Source organism: Tribolium castaneum, chromosome 8 (assembly GCF_031307605.1).
Source record: "Tribolium castaneum strain GA2 chromosome 8, icTriCast1.1, whole genome shotgun sequence".
In the NCBI taxonomy this organism is placed as follows: Eukaryota; Metazoa; Arthropoda; class Insecta; order Coleoptera; family Tenebrionidae; genus Tribolium; species Tribolium castaneum.
The window spans coordinates 14,093,253-14,120,262 of record NC_087401.1 but is presented as its reverse complement, the minus strand read 5'-3'; the positions used below and the strand labels follow the sequence as shown (position 1 = coordinate 14,120,262).

Here is a 27,010-nt window from a genome sequence, read left to right as displayed (position 1 = left end):
TTGACCTGCGTGCCCCCTTGACGGTTTGTGAGGCAAGAGGGGCCCCAACGCCACCATTGCCACACAATTACGCAAACTTCAACACCACAACACCCAAAAACACGAAAAACGCACCAGAAAGGCAAAAACAGCAAGTTTTGTAAATATTGGACATAACCTCGAAATTACAGGAAACTGTAATATTCTAGTGACTTAATTTAGTCACGTCAATCACAATAATGTAATCGCATTAAACGGCCAAAAAAGCCAATAATTCACAATGATAAGTTTCGTAACCTTTATGTAAGTGCCCCTGGACCCCTTATTGAGTCACAATTCGTGCCAAAACTTTTTCGTAACATTTTTTTTTACACCTAACCCCACTTTTTTGCAGAGCCTCTCTGCTCTATTCCACCGATTTCCTGCTTTTTATCTCTGCAAGTACACTAGTCTTGATCGGGGTCGTGCTCCCTGTGGTTTTCCTGTACTTGCGTGCAAAATACCACCACCAGAAAACGAAAAACAGGTCGACGAAATTACAAGTGGGGCTGTTCCACCCCTATTGTAACGCTGGCGGGGGCGGCGAGAAGGTGCTATGGGTGGCGTTACAAGCATTGCAGAGGCAGTAAGTCACTCGTGTTATCAGCTTTGATTTTGTTACAAGTTCCAGGTACACAAACGCCGATTTTTTTATTTACACGGGGGACATTGACGCCACCCCTGGCGAGATTTTGGCCAAAGTTGCCAAAAATCTGAACGTGAAACTGGACAAACATGTGAAGTTTTTGTACTTGACGCGTCGCAAGTGGGTGGAAGGGGGCCAATACCCCTGTTTTACCCTATTAGGCCAGGCCTTGGGCTCCATTTATTTGGGGTTTGAGGCCTTGAATCAGCTAGTCCCAGGTATTTTATCCATTTTTTTCACTTTTTGTGTTATCTTAATTTTTTATTTAAAAATTCATTGTAAATGATATGGCATATTTTTTTTAGTCAAAATTTTTCTATGGATGGAAAAATTTAAATTTCACTACTCTAGGCTTTTACTTTAGCTTTAAGTTGCCAGTTTTTGTGGTTTTTATGTTGGATTTGAGATAAGAAAATGGGTAAAATTCAAATTTCCCGCCAAAATATTTTAGAAAATATTAACATTTTTGATTAAAGAATACGAATTTTGGACTTTTTGTGGACTAAGATTTAGAGATTATTGCAAAAACTGCATTTTTTAAGATTTGATCTGGTTTTAAGTCGTTTGTTACTTGTTCTTTGAAAAAATTTAAATTTACTCAAAATAAAAAAAATTAAATTACTTTTACGACTCCTACTTTGGCTTTAAATTTTTAGTTTTTATGCTTTTTACGACAGATTTGACATAAGCAAATGGGTAAAATTTAAATTTCCCGTCAAACTATTTTTGAAAGTACTAACATTTTTAATTAAAAATTACGGTTTTTGAACTTTTTTTGCAAAATTTTTTGCAAAAACTGCAGTCTTTTAAGTTTTGACCTGGTTTTAAGTCGTTTGATACTTGTTTTTTGAAAAAAATAAATTTACTCAAAATTAAATTCAAAGAATTCCACGAGCAAAGCACTTCCTTTAGCTTAAAATTGCCGGTCTTGGTGTTTTTTACGACGGATTTGAGGTAAGGAATGGGTAAAATAAAATTCAAATTTCCCGCCACAATATTTTTATTTCTGATTAAAATAATACGATTTTTGAACATTTAGTATAATTTTCTAGCAAAAATTTTACTGACTATAATAAGAACTATAAAAGTGTTTAGATTTTGACTTTTTTACTTTTTTCGTAATGCGAGTAGTTTAAAAAAAAAAAATCAGACAAAATCTTAACACTCGACGTTTATATATTTAGCTTAAAATTTTTAAATTTGGAGTATTGCTTACACAAATGGCGTTTTTAGGCCATTGTGACAATTTTTTGAAAAACTAAACTTCAAAATAGGTCCATAATGCGACCCATCTTTTCACGCTAAAATTTACTGAATATTGCAGAGCTTTTAAAATTTTTAAATTTTGATCAAGTTTTGAGCCGTTTGGCACTGTTTATCAAATTTTGACAAAGTTACAAGGCCCAACGCTCACATTTAAACCAAATATAGTCCGGTTATTATTTTTTAAGAGGGATTTGAGATAAGAAATTGGGTGATATTCAAATTTCCTGCTTTATCATTTTTGAAAATATTTAGCTTTTTATTATATAATTTTATTATATAATTAATAATTTATTTGCACCACAATGGACACAAAGAAAATGAAACTTTTAGCTAAATTATATTTCAGACGTTTATATTGACACGACTGGCTTCACGTTCACTCTCCCCTTGTTTAAATACTTGGGGCGTTGCAAGACAGGTTCCTACCTGCACTACCCCACAATAACGAAAAAAATGATGTCACGCGTGTCCAATCGCCAGGCCCTGTACAACAATCGCAGTTTAATCGCCCGTAGCCCCCTTTTCACGCACGCCAAACTGCTCTACTACCGCCTTTTCGCCTGGGTATTTCCCCCAATTAATCAAACTCGATTAAAATATAAAATTTCAGTTGTACAGTCTTTCGGGCCAATGCTCCGACACGACTCTAGTCAACTCAACCTTCACACTCGAGCACCTCACCGAGCTGTGGAACCGCCCCCTGCACCTGGTGTACCCGCCTTGTGATGTGGACCACTTGAAAAAGTTGCCCCGCCCCAAGCAACGCCCCCGCAAAATCCGCATCCTGTCATTGGCCCAATTCCGGCCCGAGAAGGACCATCCCTTGCAGCTCCAGTCACTGTACGAGCTCCGCGAGATTTATCCCGATTTTGAAAATGTGACCTTGGTCATGTGCGGAAGTTGTCGCAATTCTGAGGATAGTACGCGAGTGGCGGATTTGAAGGATTTGAGCAAACATTTGAGTTTGGAAAACAACGTCGAGTTCAAGGTGAATTTGACGTATGAGGAGCTGTTGGGGGAATTCCAGGCGGCCTATTTGGGGATTCACACAATGATGGACGAGCATTTTGGGATCAGTGTGGTGGAGCAAATGGCGGCGGGGCTCATCGTGGTGGCGCACCGGTCGGGGGGGCCCCTCTTGGACATCATTGAGACTTCGGAGGGGTCCAGGCTGGGCTTCCTGGCGACGACCCCCGAGGAGTACGCCCACGTGATCAAGTATGTCTTGACTGGGGGGGAGGGGGAGGTTGGCGAGATAAGGGAGAGGGCGAGGGCGTCCGTTGATAGGTTTAGTTGTAAAAAGTTCAAGGACGAGTTTTTGCGAGCCATTGATCCACTTTTTAAATAAATAAAACTTAAAAAGTACGCTTGGTCGTTGATTGACTTATTTTTTTAACCTCAAAGTTTATTGATTGGATTATCTGATCACTTAATTAATCGGTGGTTTGGGCTTGGATTTTGAATTTGGCGCCTTGCGGCGGTGGGGGGACGCTAGAGGTCGCTGCGGTTTGAAAGGTGAAAGAAAGGCATATGGCGTACGTTTCTATTTTTGCTAAAATCTCAATAAAATTAAAGTGAAAAAACGGTTAGTGTCGTGCTAGTTGTGAGGAAGAAATCGAAGATTAGTTCGCGTTTATGATCCAAATGTTCGACGGCAAAAAAATCCGGTGATTTTCTGTTTGTTTACGTATGTGCGTATGTTGAGTTTTTTGTTGACGAATTATTAGAAAAACGGACTGTGATATTAAACTTAGTTGTAACATCGTTTCGTAATTAGATTCCTCGATTTATTTATTAATTAATGATTAGGGCCGATTTAGTGCGTAAGTGAATTCGAGAGATAACCCAACACAAAGACTGAATTGGACACGAATTTTACCAAAGACAAAAAGACAGTTTGTAGATTAGAAATTGTTGGTCGTTTTGGGATGTCGGTGACCGAAGAGGCTTCGGCAGCCCCGGCAGACGCGCCGCCTGTCAACGGTGAGTTGCCCCCTTGTGATAAGGGGGATCCCCACAAAAACTATTTAGAACCGGAATTTAAGGCCAGATTTCTCCGTTATTTAATCATCAAACGGCCTCAAATTCCAATTTTTCATCGCCTTCGTAAAATCAACATTGTATTTAATGTGAGGTTACTTAGATGTTGCGACACCTGTTCTTATTATAAATAGATTTGTTATAATAGATTGGAGGTATTGGCGAGGTGTTAATTAACTGGCGACATTGAAGCTATTTAAAATCACCGCAGAAAATGCAGTTAAAACCATCAAGGGACTGACCTGACCCACACTTTTTTTACTGCATTATTATCCAATTGGAGTGGCCTGTTTTTCCAAAATTGGATTGGCAACACTGGATATACGTGTTTCAGTGTTGCTAGCTTACTTACAAATTCGCAAATTTTTTCTGTTCCGAATTGAATCGCTTTAATCGCAGTTGCCTGTGGTTCAAATTTGGGTTGGCAAAACTGACACAAATAGAGACAGAAGATAGGAAATTTTGCATTTTATACGCGTATCTGTCAATGTTGCCAATTTATTTTTAAATACACATATAAATTATATAAATAAACCCTAATTATTACTACAATAATTACTTGAATAATGAAATATTTTTCAATTTGGGGAATGCCAACTTAAAAAATAACATTTACATTTTTTTATGCACTTTTAAGTAGTGTTTTTTGTTATCTTAATCGTTTTCAAAGAAAAATTGCAAAAACCAACAATATGACACTCATTTGTTTAGAATGTGACTTTAAAGTATTTAATAAAAAAAATAAATCTGCTCTGACTTGCTTGTTATGTTGCCAACTTATTTTCAAACATTTAATAAATAAACCTTAATCATTATTATTACTACAATAATTTCTTGAATAACGAAGAATTCTTAAATCTGGGGATTGCCAACTTAAAAAATAACACATCTTCATTGTTGATATTGAAGTTAAAACATTTTCAATTTTTTTGTTTTTTTAATTATTTTCAAAGAAAAGTTGCAAAAACTATAACAAGAAACTTCACTGTTAAGAAATTGATTTACAAAATTATTTAAATAAAAAATTCTGCTCAGACTTGTTTGTTATATTGCCAACTTAAACCAAGTCGCAAAATTACAATAACAATACAGAACACCAACTCAAAAAAGAGACCTCTTTACTACTCATCAAGTTGGTTGTGAAAGTCTAAGGACCGTCATTAATTTGTGTGATTAACTGATCACATGACCAAATTGAACAAATGTGATTGGTCCATTCGCGTTGTTAACTTTTAACAGTGCAATTAACTTTAATTAAGCTTTCTATAAACCGGCCCTTAATGTGCTTTTAATTTAATTATGTATTGTGTAATTAAAAAAATTCATGCTACACTATTCCGAATTACGAGTATTTATCAATGTTGCCAACTTGCTTTTAAAGTCGCATGTCCTTCAGTTATTATTTACTTAAACATGATTTTAATAATTATTTTTTTACTTAACAAATACCAACCCAAAAACTCAGTGTTCTACGATTTTATGTTAAGTTTACAACACTGCAGTTGAGTTTTAGATTCTTTTTTAATAATTTTCCATTGTTTATTCGTCTCAAAAAAATGGTGTTTTTTTTATTGGATATTTGTTCTTAATAACTGGAAATTATTTTGGAGAAATATTTATTACGATATTTTTCGATGTTGTCAAGTGAATAAATAATTAGAACAACGCTTATTAGTTATCACATAAACGTACCATCCAGAATTTTACTAAAAATTATTTGGCCAAATTTTAGTTCCCCATCCTTCGACTCTCACTTTTATCTCTGTTTTTTTTCCACCGACACCTCGCCAGTTTTTCCAGTCGCTATTTATCAGAAGTGGTCGCCATTGCTTAATTTTGTAGTGACTTTTGTACGCTTTTAATTATGGCTAAATCACGTGCGTTAAAAACTAATAAATTGAACGAAACCCCTGGTAAAAAATCAACTCAAACCAAACACGTGTCTTGGAGTAATAATTCGGTGTAAAATTGCCAATTTTTTTTTTGATAAAAATTATGATTACAGGGGACGAACAAGGTGCCAGTTTGACCGGAAGTACCGAATTTTCGGATCCGGCGATTTTGGCCGTCAATCCGAAATTTCGTTACGAAAAAGAGGAGTTGTTAAAGTTGCGAGATGCTCCATTATCTCAACGGAAGCCCGATTTTTTGGACGTCAATGAAGTGTAAGTTTGTGGCACATTTTTACCAACAAATCATGCAATTATTTTATTTAGTTCGCCGACTATTTGGGACCCAACTCGTTGGAATTTCGATAAGAAAAAGTCCGAAACTCCGACCGAAAACGGGCCACGGACTGTAGACGATCACAGGGTGAGTTTTTTTTTAAATCGTAGATTTGTTTGCAATTTTGGTGATAATTTAGCGTCGTCCTGGTGATCCGCGCGAACGCATCCGGAAGGAAAACGACGGGATCGTCTTGAGTCCGCAGCGCCGGAGTTTCAATTCCGGTTGTTCAATTCCGGGTCGCGAGACGAGGACGAACAACACGAATCGGCCTCATAGTCCTTTAGGGAAGAACGAGTCGCATTTGAGTGGCGTTAGGGAGATACAGACGAATAGTCGAAGGATCGGAAGTGGGAGAATTCTAAGAGATTCGTGGGATTTCGGCGAGAAACAGGAGAACGAAACTGAGTACAATTTTAGACCGCAACAGAGGAGCGAAAATCAGGAGAGAAGGTCGTTTGGGCGAGATTTTGACGTCGGAAGGGACAAGGAGAAGAGGAATGGTGGAAGGTTTAACGAGAGGAGAAGAATCAGCGGTGAGTTTTTAATTTTTTTTTCGAAAGAAATCAACGAAAACGATAAAATACGATTCAAATCGACCATTCTGAGTTCAATTAAATTATTTTCAAAATGGTTGAACTTCCGGAACTGTGAGAAATTGGCGCTAACTTTGAAATTTTAACTAGTAACCACCTATTTTTATTGCATTTTTTAATTTGCCGTTTTAAAGTGAGTAAAATGTACTAACCTGTCATAGTTTTTGACTTGATGTATAGTTAATATATAATAATAATTCTTATGTATAGATGGGTTTCGTAGTATGCTGTGATATAAATCGCAAACAGTAGCTCCATCTGCTGGATGTATGTATTACTCATTTGGCGCGAGTTTTAATTATTTATTTGTTTATTACTTTTTATTGTATACAAGACGTGTTTCAACATAGTTTTACGGCTGTAACGAACAATCAGCAATTCTTATATATTTAAAGGTCGCTCTAATTTGTCAAATTAATAATTAATTTGTCCAGCAAGAACCACGTGGAGGTTTAGAGCATTCTTGCCAGGAAAAAAGGAAATAAGGATGTGGTAAACAATAATTAATACAAAATGAAGGGAATAAAGGAATTATTGGGTTTTGAAATGAAAAAATACAACACAAAAATTCTTTTTTTTCACTTGGCCTTAAATAAAATGGACCTACATTCATGTGGCTTCTGCCTTGGCTACTGTTTATAGCAAGACATTAGAAAGTAATTAAAAACAACAGTCTTTATTTACATGAAAGTTCAATAAGCGACTTTTATCAACATTATACAAAATAAAGAATACCCAATACGTTATAAAATTTGGCACTCAAACTATTAAATTCAACACCGCACAAGATAAATAGAAAAGAAAAGAACCTACCTTTATATCGCTTCTGCGTTGGCTACTGTTTGTAGCAAGACATTAAAAAGAAATTAAGAACAAAACCAATAAAAATCTTTATTTGCATGAAAGTTACAATAAGCGGCTTTTATCAATATTATAGAAAATAAAGAATACGCAATAGGTTGCAATAGAAGGCATTCAAATTATTAAATTCAACACAACACAATATAAATGGAAAAAAATCAACCTACCTTTCGTATCGCTTCCACGTTGGCTACCGTTTGTAGCATTAAAATAAAATTAAAAACAACGCCAAAAAAGCTTTACTTGCATTAAATTTAGAGCAAGCCACTTTCATTCATTGAAATTAAAGAGAAAATTATTAAGTGGCATTAAATTGTTTGAGTGTTTTATTTTATTTAAGTTACTGAATTTAAAACGCGTCACTCAAACTTTGACTTTTCAACACCGTATTTAGCGCCGGTGTACAAAACATTTTATTTGCAATTAAATTTTAACCAATTATTCGTTTGTGAAATAAAAAATACACACAAAAATAAAATAGTCCTACCTTTTGTATCGCTTCCACGTTGGCTACCGTTTGTAGCATAAAAAAAAATTAAAAACAACGCCAAAAAAGCTTTATTTGCATTAAATTTAGAGCAAGCCACTTTCATTCCTTGAAATTAAAGAGAAAATTATTACGTGGCATTAAATTGTTTGAGTGTTTTATTTTATTTAAGTTACTGAATTTAAAACGCGTCACTCAAACTTTGACTTTTCAACACCGTATTTAGTGCCGGTGTACTCAACATTTTATTTGCAATTAAATTTTAACCAATTATTCGTTTGTGAAATAAAAAATACACACAAAAATAAAATAGTCCTACCTTTTGTATCGCTTCCACGTTGGCTACCGTTTGTAGCATAAAAAAAAATTAAAAACAACGCCAAAAAAGCTTTATTTGCATTAAATTTAGAGCAAGCCACTTTCATTCCTTGAAATTAAAGAGAAAATTATTACGTGGCATTAAATTGTTTGAGTGTTTTATTTTATTTAAGTTACTGAATTTAAAACGCGTCACTCAAACTTTGACTTTTCAACACCGTATTTAGTGCCGGTGTACTCAACATTTTATTTGCAATTAAATTTTAACCAATTATTCGTTTGTGAAATAAAAAATACACACACAAAAATAAAATGGTCCTACCTTTCGTATCGCTTCCACGTTGGCTACCGTTTGTAGCATTAAATAAAATTAAAAACACCGCCAAAAAAGCTTTATTTGCATTAAATTTAGAGCAAGCCACTTTGATTCATTGAAATTAAAGAGAAAATTATTAAGTGGCAATAAATTGTTTGAGTGTTTTATTTTATTTAAGTTACTGAATTTAAAACGCGTCACTCAAACTTTGACTTTTCAACACCGTATTTAGCGCCGGTGTACTCAACATTTTATTTGCAATTAAATTTTATGGAAATATTCGTTTGTGAAATACAAAATACACACAAAAATAAAATGGTCCTACCTTTCGTATCGCTTCCACGTTGGCTACCGTTTGTAGCATTAAATAAAATTAAAAACACCGCCAAAAAAGCTTTATTTGCATTAAATTTAGAGCAAGCCACTTCGATTCATTGAAATTAAAGAGAAAATTATTAAGTGGCATTAAATTGTTTGAGTGTTTATTTTATTTAGTTACTGAATTTAAAACGCGTCACTCAAACTTTGACTTTTCAACACCGTATTTAGCGCCGGTGTACTCAACATTTTATTTGCAATTAAATTTTAACCAATTATTCGTTTGTGAAATAAAAAATACACACACAAAAATAAAATGGTCCTACCTTTCGTATCGCTTCCACGTTGGCTACCGTTTGTAGCATTAAATAAAATTAAAAACACCGCCAAAAAAGCTTTATTTGCATTAAATTTAGAGCAAGCCACTTTGATTCATTGAAATTAAAGAGAAAATTATTAAGTGGCAATAAATTGTTTGAGTGTTTTATTTTATTTAAGTTACTGAATTTAAAACGCGTCACTCAAACTTTGACTTTTCAACACCGTATTTAGTGCCGGTGTACTCAACATTTTATTTGCAATTAAATTTTAACCAATTATTCGTTTGTGAAATAAAAAATACACACACAAAAATAAAATGGTCCTACCTTTCGTATCGCTTCCACGTTGGCTACCGTTTGTAGCATTAAATAAAATTAAAAACACCGCCAAAAAAGCTTTATTTGCATTAAATTTAGAGCAAGCCACTTCATTGAAATTAAAGAGAAAATTATTATGTGGCATTAAATTGTTTGAGTGTTTTATTTTATTTAAGTTACTGAATTTAAAACGCGTCACTCAAACTTTGACTTTTCAACACCGTATTTAGCGCCGGTGTACTCAACGTTTTATTTGCAATTAAATTTTATGGAATTATTCGTTTGTGAAATAAAAAGACAACAACACAACAATAAAATGGTCCTACCTTTCGTATCGCTTCCACGTTGGCTACCGTTTGTAGCATTAAAATAAAATTAAAAACAACGCCAAAAAAGCTTTACTTGCATTAAATTTAGAGCAAGCCACTTTGATTCATTGAAATTAAAGAGAAAATTATTAAGTGGCAATAAATTGTTTGAGTGTTTATTTTATTTAGTTACTGAATTTAAAACGCGTCACTCAAACTTTGACTTTTCAACACCGTATTTAGCGCCGGTGTACTCAACGTTTTATTTGCAATTAAATTTTATGGAATTATTCGTTTGTGAAATAAAAAATACACACACAAAAATAAAATGGTCCTACCTTTCGTATCGCTTCCACGTTGGCTACCGTTTGTAGCATTAAATAAAATTAAAAACACCGCCAAAAAAGCTTTATTTGCATTAAATTTAGAGCAAGCCACTTTGATTCATTGAAATTAAAGAGAAAATTATTAAGTGGCATTAAATTGTTTGAGTGTTTATTTTATTTAGTTACTGAATTTAAAACGCGTCACTCAAACTTTGACTTTTCAACACCGTATTTAGCGCCGGTGTACTCAACATTTTATTTGCAATTAAATTTTAACCAATTATTCGTTTGTGAAATAAAAAATACACACACAAAAATAAAATGGTCCTACCTTTCGTATCGCTTCCACGTTGGCTACCGTTTGTAGCATTAAATAAAATTAAAAACACCGCCAAAAAAGCTTTATTTGCATTAAATTTAGAGCAAGCCACTTTGATTCATTGAAATTAAAGAGAAAATTATTAAGTGGCATTAAATTGTTTGAGTGTTTATTTTATTTAGTTACTGAATTTAAAACGCGTCACTCAAACTTTGACTTTTCAACACCGTATTTAGTGCCGGTGTACTCAACATTTTATTTGCAATTAAATTTTAACCAATTATTCGTTTGTGAAATAAAAAATACACACACAAAAATAAAATGGTCCTACCTTTCGTATCGCTTCCACGTTGGCTACCGTTTGTAGCATTAAATAAAATTAAAAACACCGCCAAAAAAGCTTTATTTGCATTAAATTTAGAGCAAGCCACTTCATTGAAATTAAAGAGAAAATTATTAAGTGGCATTAAATTGTTTGAGTGTTTTATTTTATTTAAGTTACTGAATTTAAAACGCGTCACTCAAACTTTGACTTTTCAACACCGTATTTAGTGCCGGTGTACTCAACATTTTATTTGCAATTAAATTTTAACCAATTATTCGTTTGTGAAATAAAAAATACACACACAAAAATAAAATGGTCCTACCTTTCGTATCGCTTCCACGTTGGCTACCGTTTGTAGCATTAAATAAAATTAAAAACACCGCCAAAAAAGCTTTATTTGCATTAAATTTAGAGCAAGCCACTTTGATTCATTGAAATTAAAGAGAAAATTATTAAGTGGCAATAAATTGTTTGAGTGTTTTATTTTATTTAAGTTACTGAATTTAAAACGCGTCACTCAAACTTTGACTTTTCAACACCGTATTTAGTGCCGGTGTACTCAACATTTTATTTGCAATTAAATTTTAACCAATTATTCGTTTGTGAAATAAAAAATACACACACAAAAATAAAATGGTCCTACCTTTCGTATCGCTTCCACGTTGGCTACCGTTTGTAGCATTAAATAAAATTAAAAACACCGCCAAAAAAGCTTTATTTGCATTAAATTTAGAGCAAGCCACTTCATTGAAATTAAAGAGAAAATTATTAAGTGGCATTAAATTGTTTGAGTGTTTTATTTTATTTAAGTTACTGAATTTAAAACGCGTCACTCAAACTTTGACTTTTCAACACCGTATTTAGTGCCGGTGTACTCAACATTTTATTTGCAATTAAATTTTAACCAATTATTCGTTTGTGAAATAAAAAATACACACACAAAAATAAAATGGTCCTACCTTTCGTATCGCTTCCACGTTGGCTACCGTTTGTAGCATTAAATAAAATTAAAAACACCGCCAAAAAAGCTTTATTTGCATTAAATTTAGAGCAAGCCACTTCATTGAAATTAAAGAGAAAATTATTATGTGGCATTAAATTGTTTGAGTGTTTTATTTTATTTAAGTTACTGAATTTAAAACGCGTCACTCAAACTTTGACTTTTCAACACCGTATTTAGCGCCGGTGTACTCAACGTTTTATTTGCAATTAAATTTTATGGAATTATTCGTTTGTGAAATAAAAAGACAACAACACAACAATAAAATGGTCCTACCTTTCGTATCGCTTCCACGTTGGCTATCGTTTGTAGCATTAAAATAAAATTAAAAACAACGCCAAAAAAAGCTTTATTTGCATTAAATTTAGAGCAAGCCACTTTCATTCATTGAAATTAAAGAGAAAATTATTAAGTGGCATTAAATTGTTTGAGTGTTTTATTTTATTTAGTTACTGAATTTAAAACGCGTCACTCAAACTTTGACTTTTCAACACCGTATTTAGCGCCGGTGTACTCAACGTTTTATTTGCAATTAAATTTTATGGAATTATTCGTTTGTGAAATAAAAAATACACACACAAATAAAATGGTCCTACCTTTCGTATCGCTTCCACGTTGGCTACCGTTTGTAGCATTAAAATAAAATTAAAAACAACGCCAAAAAAAGCTTTATTTGCATTAAATTTAGAGCAAGCCACTTTGATTCATTGAAATTAAAGAGAAAATTATTAAGTGGCAATAAATTGTTTGAGTGTTTATTTTATTTAGTTACTGAATTTAAAACGCGTCACTCAAACTTTGACTTTTCAACACCGTATTTAGCGCCGGTGTACTCAACATTTTATTTGCAATTAAATTTTATGGAAATATTCGTTTGTGAAATACAAAATACACACAAAAATAAAATGGTCCTACCTTTCGTATCGCTTCCACGTTGGCTACCGTTTGTAGCATTAAATAAAATTAAAAACACCGCCAAAAAAGCTTTATTTGCATTAAATTTAGAGCAAGCCACTTTGATTCATTGAAATTAAAGAGAAAATTATTAAGTGGCAATAAATTGTTTGAGTGTTTTATTTTATTTAAGTTACTGAATTTAAAACGCGTCACTCAAACTTTGACTTTTCAACACCGTATTTAGCGCCGGTGTACTCAACATTTTATTTGCAATTAAATTTTAACCAATTATTCGTTTGTGAAATAAAAAATACACACACAAAAATAAAATGGTCCTACCTTTCGTATCGCTTCCACGTTGGCTACCGTTTGTAGCATTAAATAAAATTAAAAACACCGCCAAAAAAGCTTTATTTGCATTAAATTTAGAGCAAGCCACTTTGATTCATTGAAATTAAAGAGAAAATTATTAAGTGGCAATAAATTGTTTGAGTGTTTTATTTTATTTAAGTTACTGAATTTAAAACGCGTCACTCAAACTTTGACTTTTCAACACCGTATTTAGTGCCGGTGTACTCAACATTTTATTTGCAATTAAATTTTAACCAATTATTCGTTTGTGAAATAAAAAATACACACACAAAAATAAAATGGTCCTACCTTTCGTATCGCTTCCACGTTGGCTACCGTTTGTAGCATTAAATAAAATTAAAAACACCGCCAAAAAAGCTTTATTTGCATTAAATTTAGAGCAAGCCACTTCATTGAAATTAAAGAGAAAATTATTAAGTGGCATTAAATTGTTTGAGTGTTTGATTTTATTTATAGTTACTGTATTTGAAATGAGTCACTCAAACTATGACTTTTCAACACCGCATTTAAAAAATTAAAACGCACGACTGCTACCGTTTGTAGCAAGATAATGAAAATAAATTAACCGCAAATGAAAAAAAAAAAATGCACTGACCTTTTTAATCCGGATTGTTGTTTCCTTCTTGAAGACCATTCCATTGGCACTAACACACACTACACTAACCGCGATCACCGAATTTAAAATTTAAACCGAAAAATTTAGATTTGCTCGAGCACACGTCCGTTCGCGACAACGGCAAGTAACAAACTGAATAATTTAAACGAAACGGCACAATAATTTAAATAAACCGCTCGTCTCGCGCTCCCGAAGTGACCCGTGCCACTGCTCGATGCCGACTGAAGCGCTCTCGCCTACTGCGACGCACACCTAACCTCGGGACACGTCACGGACGTGACGTCATTATATGTCTAAAACAGTTCATCACCAGAAACATACATTCACATAATTCGTCGAAATTAGAAACATTCATACACAGAATTATTCAAAATAGAACAGTATTGACCTAGAAAAATTAATTATAACAAATGTATTTGTCTGTAAACGTCTAAAATTATAAAAGTTTCGCATGCTGTTAATGGAAAAATAAAAATGCATGTTGTTATTTTAACAGAACCTGGCAATGTGAATTTTGGTGCGAAAATTAGTGGTATCGCAATGCGTATATCCACAAATTGTTTGTTTGGTTTGTTTTGTTGAAAATTCGGTAGGTTCGAAAAGTAGGGTTATGTTGTTACCTGGAAATGACAAAATTTCCACTTTTATCCATTTCTGCCCTTTCAGAGCGTTATGATAGGATATTTAGGGCAGAAATAACTACCTTGTGTCAAAAATTTATGTGCTATTGCCAAATAGAGACAAAGGTTCAGAAAATAGGGTTATGCGCTCTTCTGAAGTGTTAGATTTTAACTTTAATAGATTTTGTGTGCTTTTCTGCTCTTTTAGGGCGTTATTATTCATTGTTGAATATGTTTAAGGGCAGGCAAATCTACCTTTGAGTCAACGACATAAACTTTAGTGTGATTTATTGAAATAATAGGGTAAAAATTAACTTCTCGTGTTAAAAAAGGGTGTTTAATCGTTTATAAAGGGCGTGTTAACGTGTGTTAAATTTACCACGTAATAAAACAAAAGTACAACAACTTTTCTATAAAAGCATTTTGCAAAATTTTTATTCATTATTTTCACTATTTTCCTTCTTTCCTTTGTGCAAACGAGCCGGTGATGTGAAATTTTGGTGTGAAAATTAGTGTAATTGTAAATTTAATCTCTTTTTCGCCCTGTTTCAACGAATTTTTCTCTCAAATCAGTTCTTTTCAGAACGCCATAATTGTGTGTGTGTGAAAAATTAACACACGCAAATGTGATCTGATATCACATTCTAAATCATTTCTACAGAGCATATACTACAGTAAAACCTCTCAACAACGGACACCGGAATTGTCCGGTGTAGAGAGGTGTCCACTAATGGGAGGTTGGAAATTTTAATATAGGTTTTGTTACGTTCCTACAAAAATGTCCGTTGTGAAGAGATGTCCGTTAAAAGAGGTTTCAGAAAAATTTTGGAGGCATCACCTTGTACTTTATTAAATAAATAAAACTACAGCGCCTGGCGTTTTTTAAAAATTAAAAATTATTTTTTAGGCGAATCCCGTGACGAGGAGCCCGAATGGTTCTCATCCGGTCCGTCTTCCCAAAACGATACAATCGAATTGCGCGGTTTCGACGATTCGGATCGTCTCGGAAAGAAGAAAATGTCACCGTCGCAAGCGAAACGCGCACGCGATTGGTTCAAAAAGAAGACTGAAGTGTCGAGTGTGACCGAAGAAAAGGAAGAAATGAGCGAAGGTGGTCCCGGTGGCCGGTCAACGCCTACGCCGCAGAGCGGTTCAGGTGAAACAATCGGCGGGGAACAAACAAATGAGTCAAACACAAACGCGTCTGAAAGTGGAGATGGTGACGGAAAACACAATCAAGAGAAGAATCTGAACGACCAATCGTCGATTTTTGAAGATATCTTGAAGTCGGATAGTATTCCCGGACTGCCAGGGTTGTTAACTGTGAGTTGTTGTTTTTTTTTTAATTATTTTTTTATTGTGTTTTTTTTGGCAGAATGGTGTGGGTGGTGACGGCGACGCGACCGGGAAATCGCGTTTCAGTAAATGGTTTTCAGTGGAAAGCAATGCGTCTGAAAGTCGGCGTTCTTCCATGCAGGATGAGCCGATTTTTAAGAATTTGTTGAAAGATTTGAATGAGCCAAGTGTTTCGATTCCGGGTGATTCTAATTCGTATTTCGCGCCGATTTCGCCGGCTGCTAATACGGGGGGAAGTCTAGGAGGTGCAGGAGGAGGCACTGCCAAGTCCATTAATATTATGGAGATGCTACAAAGGGGCAAACAGAGCGAGACTGGAGGAATGAAACAACGTAAGAAATTTTGTGGTTTTCTCTTGCGTTTGACAAAAAAACCGATGAATGGTTGAAAAATTGTTCTTAAAACGCCCAAAGTAAACGCAAAATATTGTCATTTCGAAGCGAATTTACTGATTTTTAAGTTTAAATTTGAATGTGTTTATGCAATAAAATATTTACCACTGTCATGTCGGCTTAGTTATATGGTTGTTTAACTTATTTTTTGCTTAACAACGAAAAAATTTCGTTTTTGGCTGTAATTTTTGGGTTATTTTAGCGAAATCTCACGAAAAAAATGAGATTTAAATTTAAAAAAAACTCGATGTTCAACCAAGTTTTTTTGGTTTATCTTTTGTAATTTTTGTTCAAAAAAGAAATAAATCGAGTAAAGTAAGCTATTATTATATCAATTTCGATGTAACTGAGATTTTTCAGACCGTTTTAGGGTCTTTTTTAGAATAAAACTGAGAATTTAGTTCATAAAACAATTCTTATAATTTTTTATCTGTTGTTGATTTTGGCTTGACAATGGTTCAAACCAAATGGTTCTAATTTTAACGAAATTTTTAGAAAAAAGCTATTTTTTTACTCCAAAATTGTGTTGAAACATTTGATGTTAAAAATATCGCCACTTTTGACTTTATTTACATCTCATTTAATAGCGTTTCTCATAATAATTTCTTGTTCTGTTTTAACAAGATCTCACAAAACGGAGAATTTAGTTAACAAAAGTTACGAATTATTGCTCAAAAACACGCTAAATTGAGTAAAGAAAACAAAGTACCATCCATTTTAATTTATTTTTAGGTGTATTTTGACAAAATTTCGTTTAAAAACGAATTAAATCGAACGAAGTAGCCTAAAATAATATAATTTTTGATGTAATTTTGTCATTTTTCAGCGAGTTTTAGGGAAAAAAAATTCAAAAAACGTAGTTATAGGGTTAAAAATATGGTTAAACACTTCCAGAACGCAAAAATAACGTCATTTTTGGTCGGTTTAGTGACAACTTCTAAAATAAAACTCAGAATTTAGTTCAAATACGAGCTAAGTCGAGTGAAGCAAACAAAATAGCTTCAAATTCCATTTATTTTTAAACGGATTTTGACAAGTTTTTGGTTTCAAAACGAAGTTAATTAAGCGAAATAAGCTAAATGACATCAATTTCGATGAAATTTTGGGATTTTTCAGCGAGTTTTAGCAAATATTTTTCAAAAAACCTAGTTTTAAGGTTAAAAATGTGCTTCCGGAACCCAAATCTTTTAAAATAAAGCTTAGAATTTAGTTCAGAAACGAGCTAAATCGAGTGAAGCAAACAAAATAGCTTCAAATTCCATTTATTTTTAAACGGATTTTGACAAGTTTTTGGTTTGAAAACGAAGTTAATTAAGTGAAATAAGCTAAATGACATCAATTTCGATGAAATTTTGGGATTTTTTAGCGAGTTTTAGCAAATATTTTTCAGAAAACGTAGTTTTAAGGTTAAAAATGTGCTTCCAGAACGCAAATCTTTTAAAATAAAGCTTAGAATTTAGTTCAGAAACGAGCTAAATCGAGTGAAGCAAACAAAATAGCTTCAAATTCCATTTATTTTTAAGCGGATTTTGACAAGTTTTTGGTTTGAAAACGAAGTTAATTAAGTGAAATAAGCTAAATGACATCAATTTCGATGAAATTTTGGGATTTTTTAGCGAGTTTTAGCAAATATTTTTCAGAAAACGTAGTTTTAAGGTTAAAAATGTGCTTCCAGAACCCAAATCTTTTAAAATAAAGCTTAGAATTTAGTTCAAAAACGAGCTAAATCGAATGAAGCAAACAAAGTAGCTTCAAATTCCATTTATTTTTAAGCGGATTTTGTCAATATCTCTGGTTTAAAAACGAATTTAATCGAAATAACCTAGTTTTGTAATTTATTAACCAGTTTTAGAGAAAATTAAAAAAACGGAGTTTTTATTAAGGTCATAGTTATGTTCAAACACTTAAATGTGGAAAAATATCTTTACTATTTAACGAAAATTGTCAAAAAAAAAACTGTTAAAAGAGAAGTACTTAAAGCTCTGAAATAAAAAATAAAACGAATTGGACGAAATTTTGTGATTTTTCCGCTTTAAGGAAATTTTCCTCAAAAATAAGCGATTCTAACTTCGGTTATTTTTTGCCAAAAAATTCCAAAAATATAAAAACAACACCATTTAGGTTTTTCCCTATTATTCAATGTTGCCAACTTAAATTTTTTATAGAAGTACCGGGTCGTATTATGAATTTGGACGAGCTGGAGGCGAAGATGAGGCAAAATACTGAGCCGCAAATGCACAAACATCCCCAAAAATCTGAAGAAGACATGACTGCGTTTAACCGATTGGTTAGTTAACTTATATTTGTAACAATTTTTTTATTATCATTCCTATTTTCGAAAAACAGTTGGCACACATTTCTGGGAACCACACAGCTACGGCAAACGGTCCAGTCCCCAAAACTCAGCCAATGAGCCTAATGGAGATGCTCTCGCATTCGCAGCAACAAGATGAAGCTCACGCTCGCATGGCTCAACTTTTAGGTCCATCAAGTCCTGGTGCTTCACCGCACGACATCGCCGGTCGTTTACAACAACAAGTCCAAAGTCAACAACAGAAAGAAATGTTGTCGAAGTTGATGAGTGCCAATATGCCGGTGAGGGCTTCGCCCCTGTCAGAAATGGGCATACAACAAAGTCGCGAATTGTTGAGTCGGCCCGAAGCACAAGCCATACTTCAAGGTGAGTGAAACTCCAAGTGATTATTTTTTCGGGTGTATGTATGATGCAAAAGTTTTGAATTTTTGAAAATTGTAAAGGTCTGAAAATTGGAGATATAACACCGCAGCATTTATACCAACAATTGGCAAATCCTGCGCTACAGCCACGCCATCGTGAGATGCTCGTCACCATATTGAAATTACAGGGAGGGGGCGTAGGACCCAGTCCTAGAGTACTGAGTCCTGTCGCCCCCCATCCAATGTTTCAACAGCAACAACAACAGCAATTGCGCGTTTCGCCTTTGCCACCCAATGGTGAGTCCGCACGGACGCTGATGCTCGACTGTTTTTCTCGTAGAGTTCATCTGTTTTTATGCTTTCGCTTTCTATTTTTGTGTGTAGACGCTTTTAGGTTTTTGTCTACGGAAGACTATGAATTAGGAGACGAAACGTGCTTCAAAAACGTACCCTAAAGATATAGTTCGGTAGAGTAAAAGTGAGGGCGCTTTGAGCGTTTTTGGCACCAAATCGTTTAACCAATTCAGTGCAGAGCTTTGCGTTCTTAATAAAATTTGCGCTTCGTCCTGTATTTTACAAAACTCTGCTAATACGCTTAAAGATACAAGAAAAACATCAGAAAGAAATTTGTATGGAATTCAATTTTCTACAAAAAACGCGGCATCATATTTTCATCGAATTGTCTGTAATTATACGAAAAAAAAGTATATTTCGCTCAAAAAAATGCCTAAACACTGAATAATAAAAATTACACCATTTTTAAAATTTTTTTCCAAGTAATTGCATTTCTGGTAAAAAAAAATAAAACAGTGTTGTTTGATGTTTTTTCAGTTTATTTTATCATAAAATTTTGTAAAATAATCACATTTCTGGACTAAGTACGCGGTAAAACAGATGAAATAATACAATTTTCGACGTAATTTCATGATTTTTTGGCTTACTTTTGGCGAATTTTTATCTCACTTATCGAAAAACGTGCTAAAACGTTTGAAAAATGTTCTATTTTTGTCGTTTTATTTTTTACGAAATTTCACGAAAATCTTAATTTAGTTCAAAAACATGCTTAAACGCTTGGAAACGGCTAAAATAACATCACTTCCTTTGTTTTTTTTTATTAATTTTTAACTAATTTGTTGATTTTTTGGTCCAATTTCGCGAAATTTTACGTAAAAGGAAACTATATTTAGAAAATAATTTTGTTTTTGGTAAATTTTGTGTTTCCTTTTTAAAAACAAAAAATATAACATATTCATGTTTTTTTGGTATTTATTTTTTTATAAAATTTTGCAAAATATTCGCATTTCCGAACGAAAAACACGGTAAAACAGTTAAAATAATACTATTTTCGACATAATTTAGTATTTTTTTTCTATTTTTGGCGGATTTATTATGTTTTTGATTATATAACAGTTATTTTTGGCTAAATTTGCGATATAATTGAGTTTCTGATGGAAAAACTCTCAAAAATAGCTAAAACAATACCATTTTCGAGATAATTTATAGTCAAAATTGGCTTATTTTTGACGAACTTTCATGAATTAATTATTTTTCTGGTCGAAATCAATAGGCAATTTTGAGTGACTTGGCTGAAAAACATGCAAAAAAAGGTCGCTTTAACATCATGGACATTTTTCAGCTAATTTTTACCGAAATACCGTTAAATGAGTATTGAATTTCTGACTGCAAACTTGTCAAAATGCTAGAAAAATGAACCAACTTTTGGTCAATTTCAGCGAAATTTTGCAATAAATTAAATTTTTCATTTAATAAACATACTTGAACATCCAAAAAAGGAAAAATTGTATCATTTTCGCTCAAATTTGGTGATTTTTTGAATTAATTTTGTCTAAATTTGCGATATAATGGCATTTCTGAAGGAAAAACGCCATAAAAATTCTTTAAAAAAGCTAAAATAAAAAAATAATTTATAGTCAAAATTGGCTTATTTTTGACGAACTTTCATGTCTTAATTATTTTTCTGGTCAAAATCAGGAGGCAATTTTGAGTGACTTAGTCGAAAAACATGCTTAAATGCTTAAAAAAAAAACGTATTAACATCGTCATTTTTTAACAAATTTTTACTGAAATACCGTAGAATGATTGAAAAAACGTGCCAAAATCTCTTAAAAAGGAACCAATTTTGGGTCAATTATGGCAAAACATTACACAACAAACGTGCTTAAACATAAAAAAAAACAAAAATGAAATCATTTTCTCTGTATTTTGATGACTTTTCGAATTATTTTTGACTAAATTTGCGTTTCAGGAGGAAAAACGCGATAAAACTCTTAAAGATAACTAAAACAAAACAATTTTTGAAATATTTTGACGATCTTTTATGAATTGTTTGTGTGATTGAAATGATTCTATTCTCCATTTGAGTTTTTTTGTTTAAAAAAACCATTGTTTTCAATTCAATTTTTAGCGAAAAAAGCCTGAAATTTTTTTAAGTATATTTTGTGATAAAATTTTTGCAATATATTTGTCTTACTATTGAGAATTTAATATTCTACTTGTATTTTTTTTGTTTGCTAGAGATGCAACCATTTTTTCTGAAAAGCCATTAACGGGACCGTTTTATTTGTGCATCGTTTCGTATCCTAGCCTTTAGATATCCGTAGTATTTTCGTTGCAATTTTCCCTTATACAGGGTGCGGTGTGTTGTATTGTAAATAATTGAAACCTCGCCCTGTATATGTCAAACACGCCACTTTTGCCAACTATACCCTGTATATTGTTACATGCAGCATACTGTGTGTCTCCAATAATGGCCACAAGTCCAAACACCCTCACTGTACCCGGTGAGTCATCATTTGAAAAATTCTTTCATCCATCAATCCACTGGCACACTAAAAAATTTTCATCGAACACACCGTGTACATGATCCGATAAAAAAATTCTCCACATTTTTTAGCGCTCCATCAACGCATTCCATCGCCCCGTGAATTACAAGTCCATACCCAAAACATTCTCCAGAGGGCGCTCATTAAGAAAAAACTCGAAGAACAACAAGAAAACTATCGCAAAAAACAAGAAATGCAACAGCGTGGTCAAAGTCCCAACAACAACAACAACAATAACAATACAACAAATCAAGCGAAAAGTGTTTCGTCTCCAACTCCGTTAGCCTTCACGCCAACTTCAGTATTACGAAAAATGACAGCGGAAAAAGACGAAGGTTGGTAACGTTAACACACTCACTAGATTTTTTTTTCTTGTCATTGTTAAAAAATAATAGGCGGGAAAGACGTCACAAAACTTGTCGAAGGTGCAAAATTGAGTCAAGGTCGTGCCGTGACTGGAATGCGTCCGCAACAACAGCCCCAACAACAACAACAGCAACAACAATGGCCACAGTATCCGTTGAATATCAAGCAAGCTGGTCGTCCGATTGTTAAAGCAAATACATTTCAACAACAACAGCCACAACAACAGGAACAGTTTTTTACTCAACAACAACAACAGAAATTTCTAAATCAATTGCAACAACAACAGCAACAACAGCGCAAAGCTACGAATTATCACGGCCATGGTTCGATGCAAGGTCATCATTCCCAATATCCCAACACTAATAATCAACAGTTCTCTCAGTTGACTCAACAACAACTCAGAGCTCAACATCAACAACACGCCAGACCGACAAATGTGGTACAACAACAACAGCAAGGACACGGGAGGGCGTGGCAACAGTACCTTAATCCGCAGCAAAGTAAGTCGGCTAATTTAACGATTTTCCGATTGTTTTACGAAAATTTTAAACAAATTTACGCTCAAATTTGATTTATTTCGCGAAATAAATACGTTTCTGGTAAAAAAAGTGTTTTAAAAATTTTCAACTAATTTGTTGATTTTTTTGGCCCAATTTTGCCATTTTTACGCAAAAGGGAAATATATTTAGCCCAAAAATGTGCCTAAAACACTCAAAATAATGGTAACAATAGTACAAATAATTTTGTTTTTGGTAAATTTTGTGTTTCTTATTTAAAAACAAAAAATATAACATATTCATGTTTTTTGGGATTTATTTTTTATATAAAATTTTGCAAAATATTCGCATTTCCGAACGAAAAACACGGTAAAACAGTTAAAATAATACTGTTTAGTATTTTTTTTTTCTATTTTTGGCGGATTTATTATGTTACTGACGATAAAACTGAGTTATTTTTGATTAAATTTGCGATATAATTGAGTTTCTGAAGGAAAAACTCTCAAAAATAGCTAAAACAATACCATTTTCGAGGTAATTTATAGTCAAAATTTGCTTATTTTTGACGAACTTTCATGAATTATTATTTTTCTGGTCGAAATCAATAGGCAATTTTGAGTGACTTGGCTGAAAAACATGCAAAAAAAAGGTCGCTTTAACATCATGGTCATTTTCAGCTAATTTTTACCGAAATACCGTTAAATGATTATTGAATTTCTGACTGAAAACTTGTCAAAATGCTAGAAAAAGGAACCAACTTTGGTCAATTTTAGCGAAATTTTGCAAAAAATTAAATTTTTCATTTAATTGACATACTTTAACATCCAAAAAAGGAAAAATTGTGTCATTTTTGCTCAAATTTGGTGATTTTTTTAATTAATTTTGACTAAATTTGCGATATAATGGCGATTCTGAAGGAAAAACGTCATAAAAACTCTTAAAAAAGCTAAAATAAAACCTTGTCCGAAATAATTTATAGTCAAAGTTGGCTTATTTTTGACGAACTTTCATGAATTAATTCTTTTTCTGGTGAATTTCTGACAAAATGCTAGAAAAAGGATCTACTTTTTAGTCCATTTTAGCGAAATTTTGTAAAAAACTAAATTTTTCATTTAATAAATATACTTAAACATCCAAAAAAAGGAAAAATGGTATCATTTTCGATCTAACTTGGTGATTTTTTGAATCAATTTTGACTAAGTTTGTGATATAATAGCGTTTCTGAGGGAAAAACGCCATAAAAATTCTTAAAATAAATAAAATAAAACCATGTCCGAAATAATTTATAGTCAAAATTGGCTTATTTTTGACGAACTTTCATGAATTAATTCTTTTTCTGGTGAATTTCTGACAAAATGCTAGAAAAAGGATCTACTTTTTGTCAATTTTTGCGAAATTTTGCAAAAAATTAAATTTTTCATTTAATTGACATACTTAAACATCCAAAAAAGGAAAAATTGTGTCATTTTCGCTCAAATTTGGTGATTTTTTTGAATTAATTTTGACTAAATTTGCGATATAATGGCGTTTCTGAAGGAAAAACGCCATAAAAATTCTTAAAAAAAGCTAAAATAAAACCATTTCCGAAATAAGTTGTAGTCAAAATTGGCGTATTTTTGACGAACTTTCATGAATTAATTATTTTTCTGGTCGAAATCAAGGGGTAATTTTGAGTGACTTACCTCAAAAACATGCTTAAACGCTTAAAAAAGATAGTATTATAATTCAACTTCAGACTGAAAAACATAGCAGACACCCGAAAATAGCAGAAATTTTGTTATTTGGACTCAATTTGATGATTTTTGGCCTTCTTCAAAGATCTTTCGGGAAAAAACCACAGTTTTAAGATTAAAAAAAATTGTAAATTTGTAGCTTCTTGTGCCATTTTTATTTTCTGCTCGAAAAACTCGATAAAAAAAGCCGAAATAATGCCATTTTTGACAAAGATTTTGACCTCAAAAACTGCTTAAACGCTGCTTAGATTTGTTTCAGAATTTTTAGCTCAAAAACATGCATAAATATCCAAAAATGGTAAAAACATTCAAATTTTAGACACGCAATTTTTTCATAAAAAATGAATAGTTTTTCAGTTCAGTTTCAAGGAAATATTAGTTTTAGTTTCAGACCGAAAAAAGGCAAATATTGTCGTTTTGGACAGTTAGACGAATTCTCCCAAAAAAAGGTTTAATTAAACACTTAATATTTAAAAAACAACTCGAGTTTCAACACAATTTCCGGGTTTTTGTCTCATTTTTGCCCAAATTTGTTAAAATTGAAATAATTTTTGGTTGCAGCTAGGGGTCAGGTGGGTCGTGGGGGCACCGACGGGGACCTGTCACCAACCAGCAACCAGTTGACTCGCTGGTTTTCGCCCGATTTGTTGGAGAGGGCCCGCGTGGGTGAATTACCGAGCACAGCCGGCTTGTCTCAGAATTTACTCAGTTTGGAGGAGATCGAAAGACTTACAGCCCCACCGGTCCACAATTAATTTAAAGATACTCAGTACCTGGCCTCGACTCTTCTAATTTTTGCAAATCAATGTCAACGAAAAGGACTCTTATATTTAACAATTTAGTGGCATTATTGTCGTAGATGACGTGTCAAAAAAAGGATTTCTTTCGTTTAAAATATACTCAACGACCGACCGGTGAAGAAGAACGTGCGACAGATTCGATTCATTGAAAATGTAATTTTTGTATATAGTCATGGAAAATGATCCAATTGTGATAGTCCTAGTAAGTTAACGTCGGATCGGGTTTGTCGCAGAAAAAACGGTCGATAAAGCTCCACTAGATGTGTGTGTGTGTCAGAACGATGGTTTAGTTCTGTGTCGAGTTTCTGTGGGATATTTCGGGAAAAATTTTGCTTTCGTTTTGGATTCTGATAGCGGAGGTTTCAGTTGCGGTTTGATGTTTTCTCTAGGATTTTTCGTTTCATTTTGGTGTTTAATCGGGGCTTTAGACACCGTTCACTGTTTCAAAAATAAACAAAAACAAAAATATATAATATATACACATTATAAACGTACAATGTAAGAACATGCTGTACTATTGTTAATTAAGTATATATAAGGAACTGATGATGATGATGTTTTTCATTTGTGTTTTCGTGACAAGGTCGGAAAATTGCATTTCTCTCTCTCTCCTTCTCATTCGAGTGTCGAAATTTCATCGTAAAACAAACATTCCGTTCGCGTCGTGTTATTTATGTGTTCTTGACTAAATTTAAATAATCAGACTCATTTTCGTCCGTTCACGTTACTCTTAATTCTGAAGCTTGCATGAGTTTTATTTTTTAAATGTAAATTACTGACATGCATATTTTGTTTTCAAATCAATAAAACATTCAAACAAGTCGCACTTTTAAACACCTGCCGCAACCAAATCCCCGTCCCTCCTGTAACATCTAGAAAATTGCAGTTATGCAACGAGCGTATGCGAGAACTTTATTTTTGTTGGAACAAATTTTATTTAAAACACGTTGCTATCGCAAACGTGTTTGTAATCTAGGATTCAGATATTAGAAAGAAGGCGGCGTGAACTATTACCAACAAAAAAATTATATTTTGTTTTCAAATCAATAAAACATTCAAATAAGTCGCACTTTTAACACCTGCCGCAACCAAATCCTCGTCCCTCCTGTAACATCTAGAAAATTGCAGTTATGCAACGAGCGTATGCGAGAACTTTATTTTTGTTGGAACAAATTTTATTTAAAACACGTTGCTATCGCAAACGTATTTGTAATCTAGGATTCAGTTATTAGAAAGAAGGCGGCGTGAACTGTTGCCAACAAAAAAATCATATTTTGTTTTCAAATCAATAAAACATTCAAATAAGTCGCACTTTTAAACACCTGCCGCAACCAAATCCTCGTCCCTTCTGTGACATCTAGAAAATTGCAGTTATGCAACGAGCGTATGCGAGAACTTTATTTTTGTTGGAACAAATTTTATTTAAAACACGTTGCTATCGCAAACGTGTTTGTAATCTAGGATTCAGATATTAGAAAGAAGGCGGCGTGAACTGTTACCAACAAAAAAATTATATTTTGTTTTCAAATCAATAAAACATTCAAATAAGTCGCACTTTTAACACCTGCCGCAACCAAATCCTCGTCCCTCCTGTAACATCTAAAAAATTGCAGTTATGCAACGAGCGTATGCGAGAACTTTATTTTTGTTGGAACAAATTTTATTTAAAACACGTTGCTATCGCAAACGTGTGTAATCTAGGATTCAGATATTAGAAAGAAGGCGGCGTGAACTGTTACCAACAAAAAAATCATATTTTGTTTTCAAATCAACAAAAACTATTCGTGTCATGTTTGAAACACCTGTTGTGACCTAATCCTTGTGTTCCTTCAAA

The 27,010-nt window shown here is 33.2% G+C and overlaps 2 protein-coding genes across 6 annotated transcripts; both read left to right on the top strand.

Annotated features, from left to right (window-relative positions):
* Positions 1 to 170: 170 nt before the first annotated feature.
* On the top strand, positions 171 to 3,295 carry Alg11 (ALG11, alpha-1,2-mannosyltransferase). The gene is made up of 5 exons (XM_964389.5): positions 171 to 282; positions 374 to 604; positions 650 to 882; positions 2,277 to 2,494; positions 2,541 to 3,295. Exons 1-5 carry the CDS (start codon positions 260 to 262, stop codon positions 3,276 to 3,278), a joined length of 1,443 nt encoding a protein of 480 aa, XP_969482.1. The 5' UTR covers positions 171 to 259; the 3' UTR covers positions 3,279 to 3,295.
* Positions 3,296 to 3,424: 129 nt separating this feature from the next.
* LOC658049 (eukaryotic translation initiation factor 4E transporter) lies at positions 3,425 to 25,996 on the top strand. Of its 5 annotated transcripts, none has more exons than XM_015980841.2 (13): positions 3,425 to 3,913; positions 5,976 to 6,135; positions 6,187 to 6,283; positions 6,336 to 6,732; positions 15,421 to 15,836; positions 15,889 to 16,201; positions 18,427 to 18,548; positions 18,608 to 18,941; positions 19,019 to 19,234; positions 21,685 to 21,738; positions 21,852 to 22,115; positions 22,176 to 22,646; positions 24,938 to 25,996. In XM_015980841.2, the coding sequence occupies exons 1-13, from the start codon at positions 3,859 to 3,861 to the stop codon at positions 25,129 to 25,131; spliced, it is 3,093 nt and encodes a 1,030-aa protein (XP_015836327.1). In that variant the 5' UTR covers positions 3,425 to 3,858; the 3' UTR covers positions 25,132 to 25,996. The 5 variants fall into 5 exon arrangements, with proteins under 5 accessions (XP_015836327.1, XP_015836326.1, XP_015836325.1 ...); XM_015980840.2 differs by lacking the exon at positions 3,425 to 3,913 and adding an exon at positions 5,761 to 5,919 and having other exon boundaries at positions 18,430 to 18,548; XM_015980839.2 differs by lacking the exon at positions 3,425 to 3,913 and adding an exon at positions 5,761 to 5,919.
* Positions 25,997 to 27,010: the final 1,014 nt, after the last annotated feature.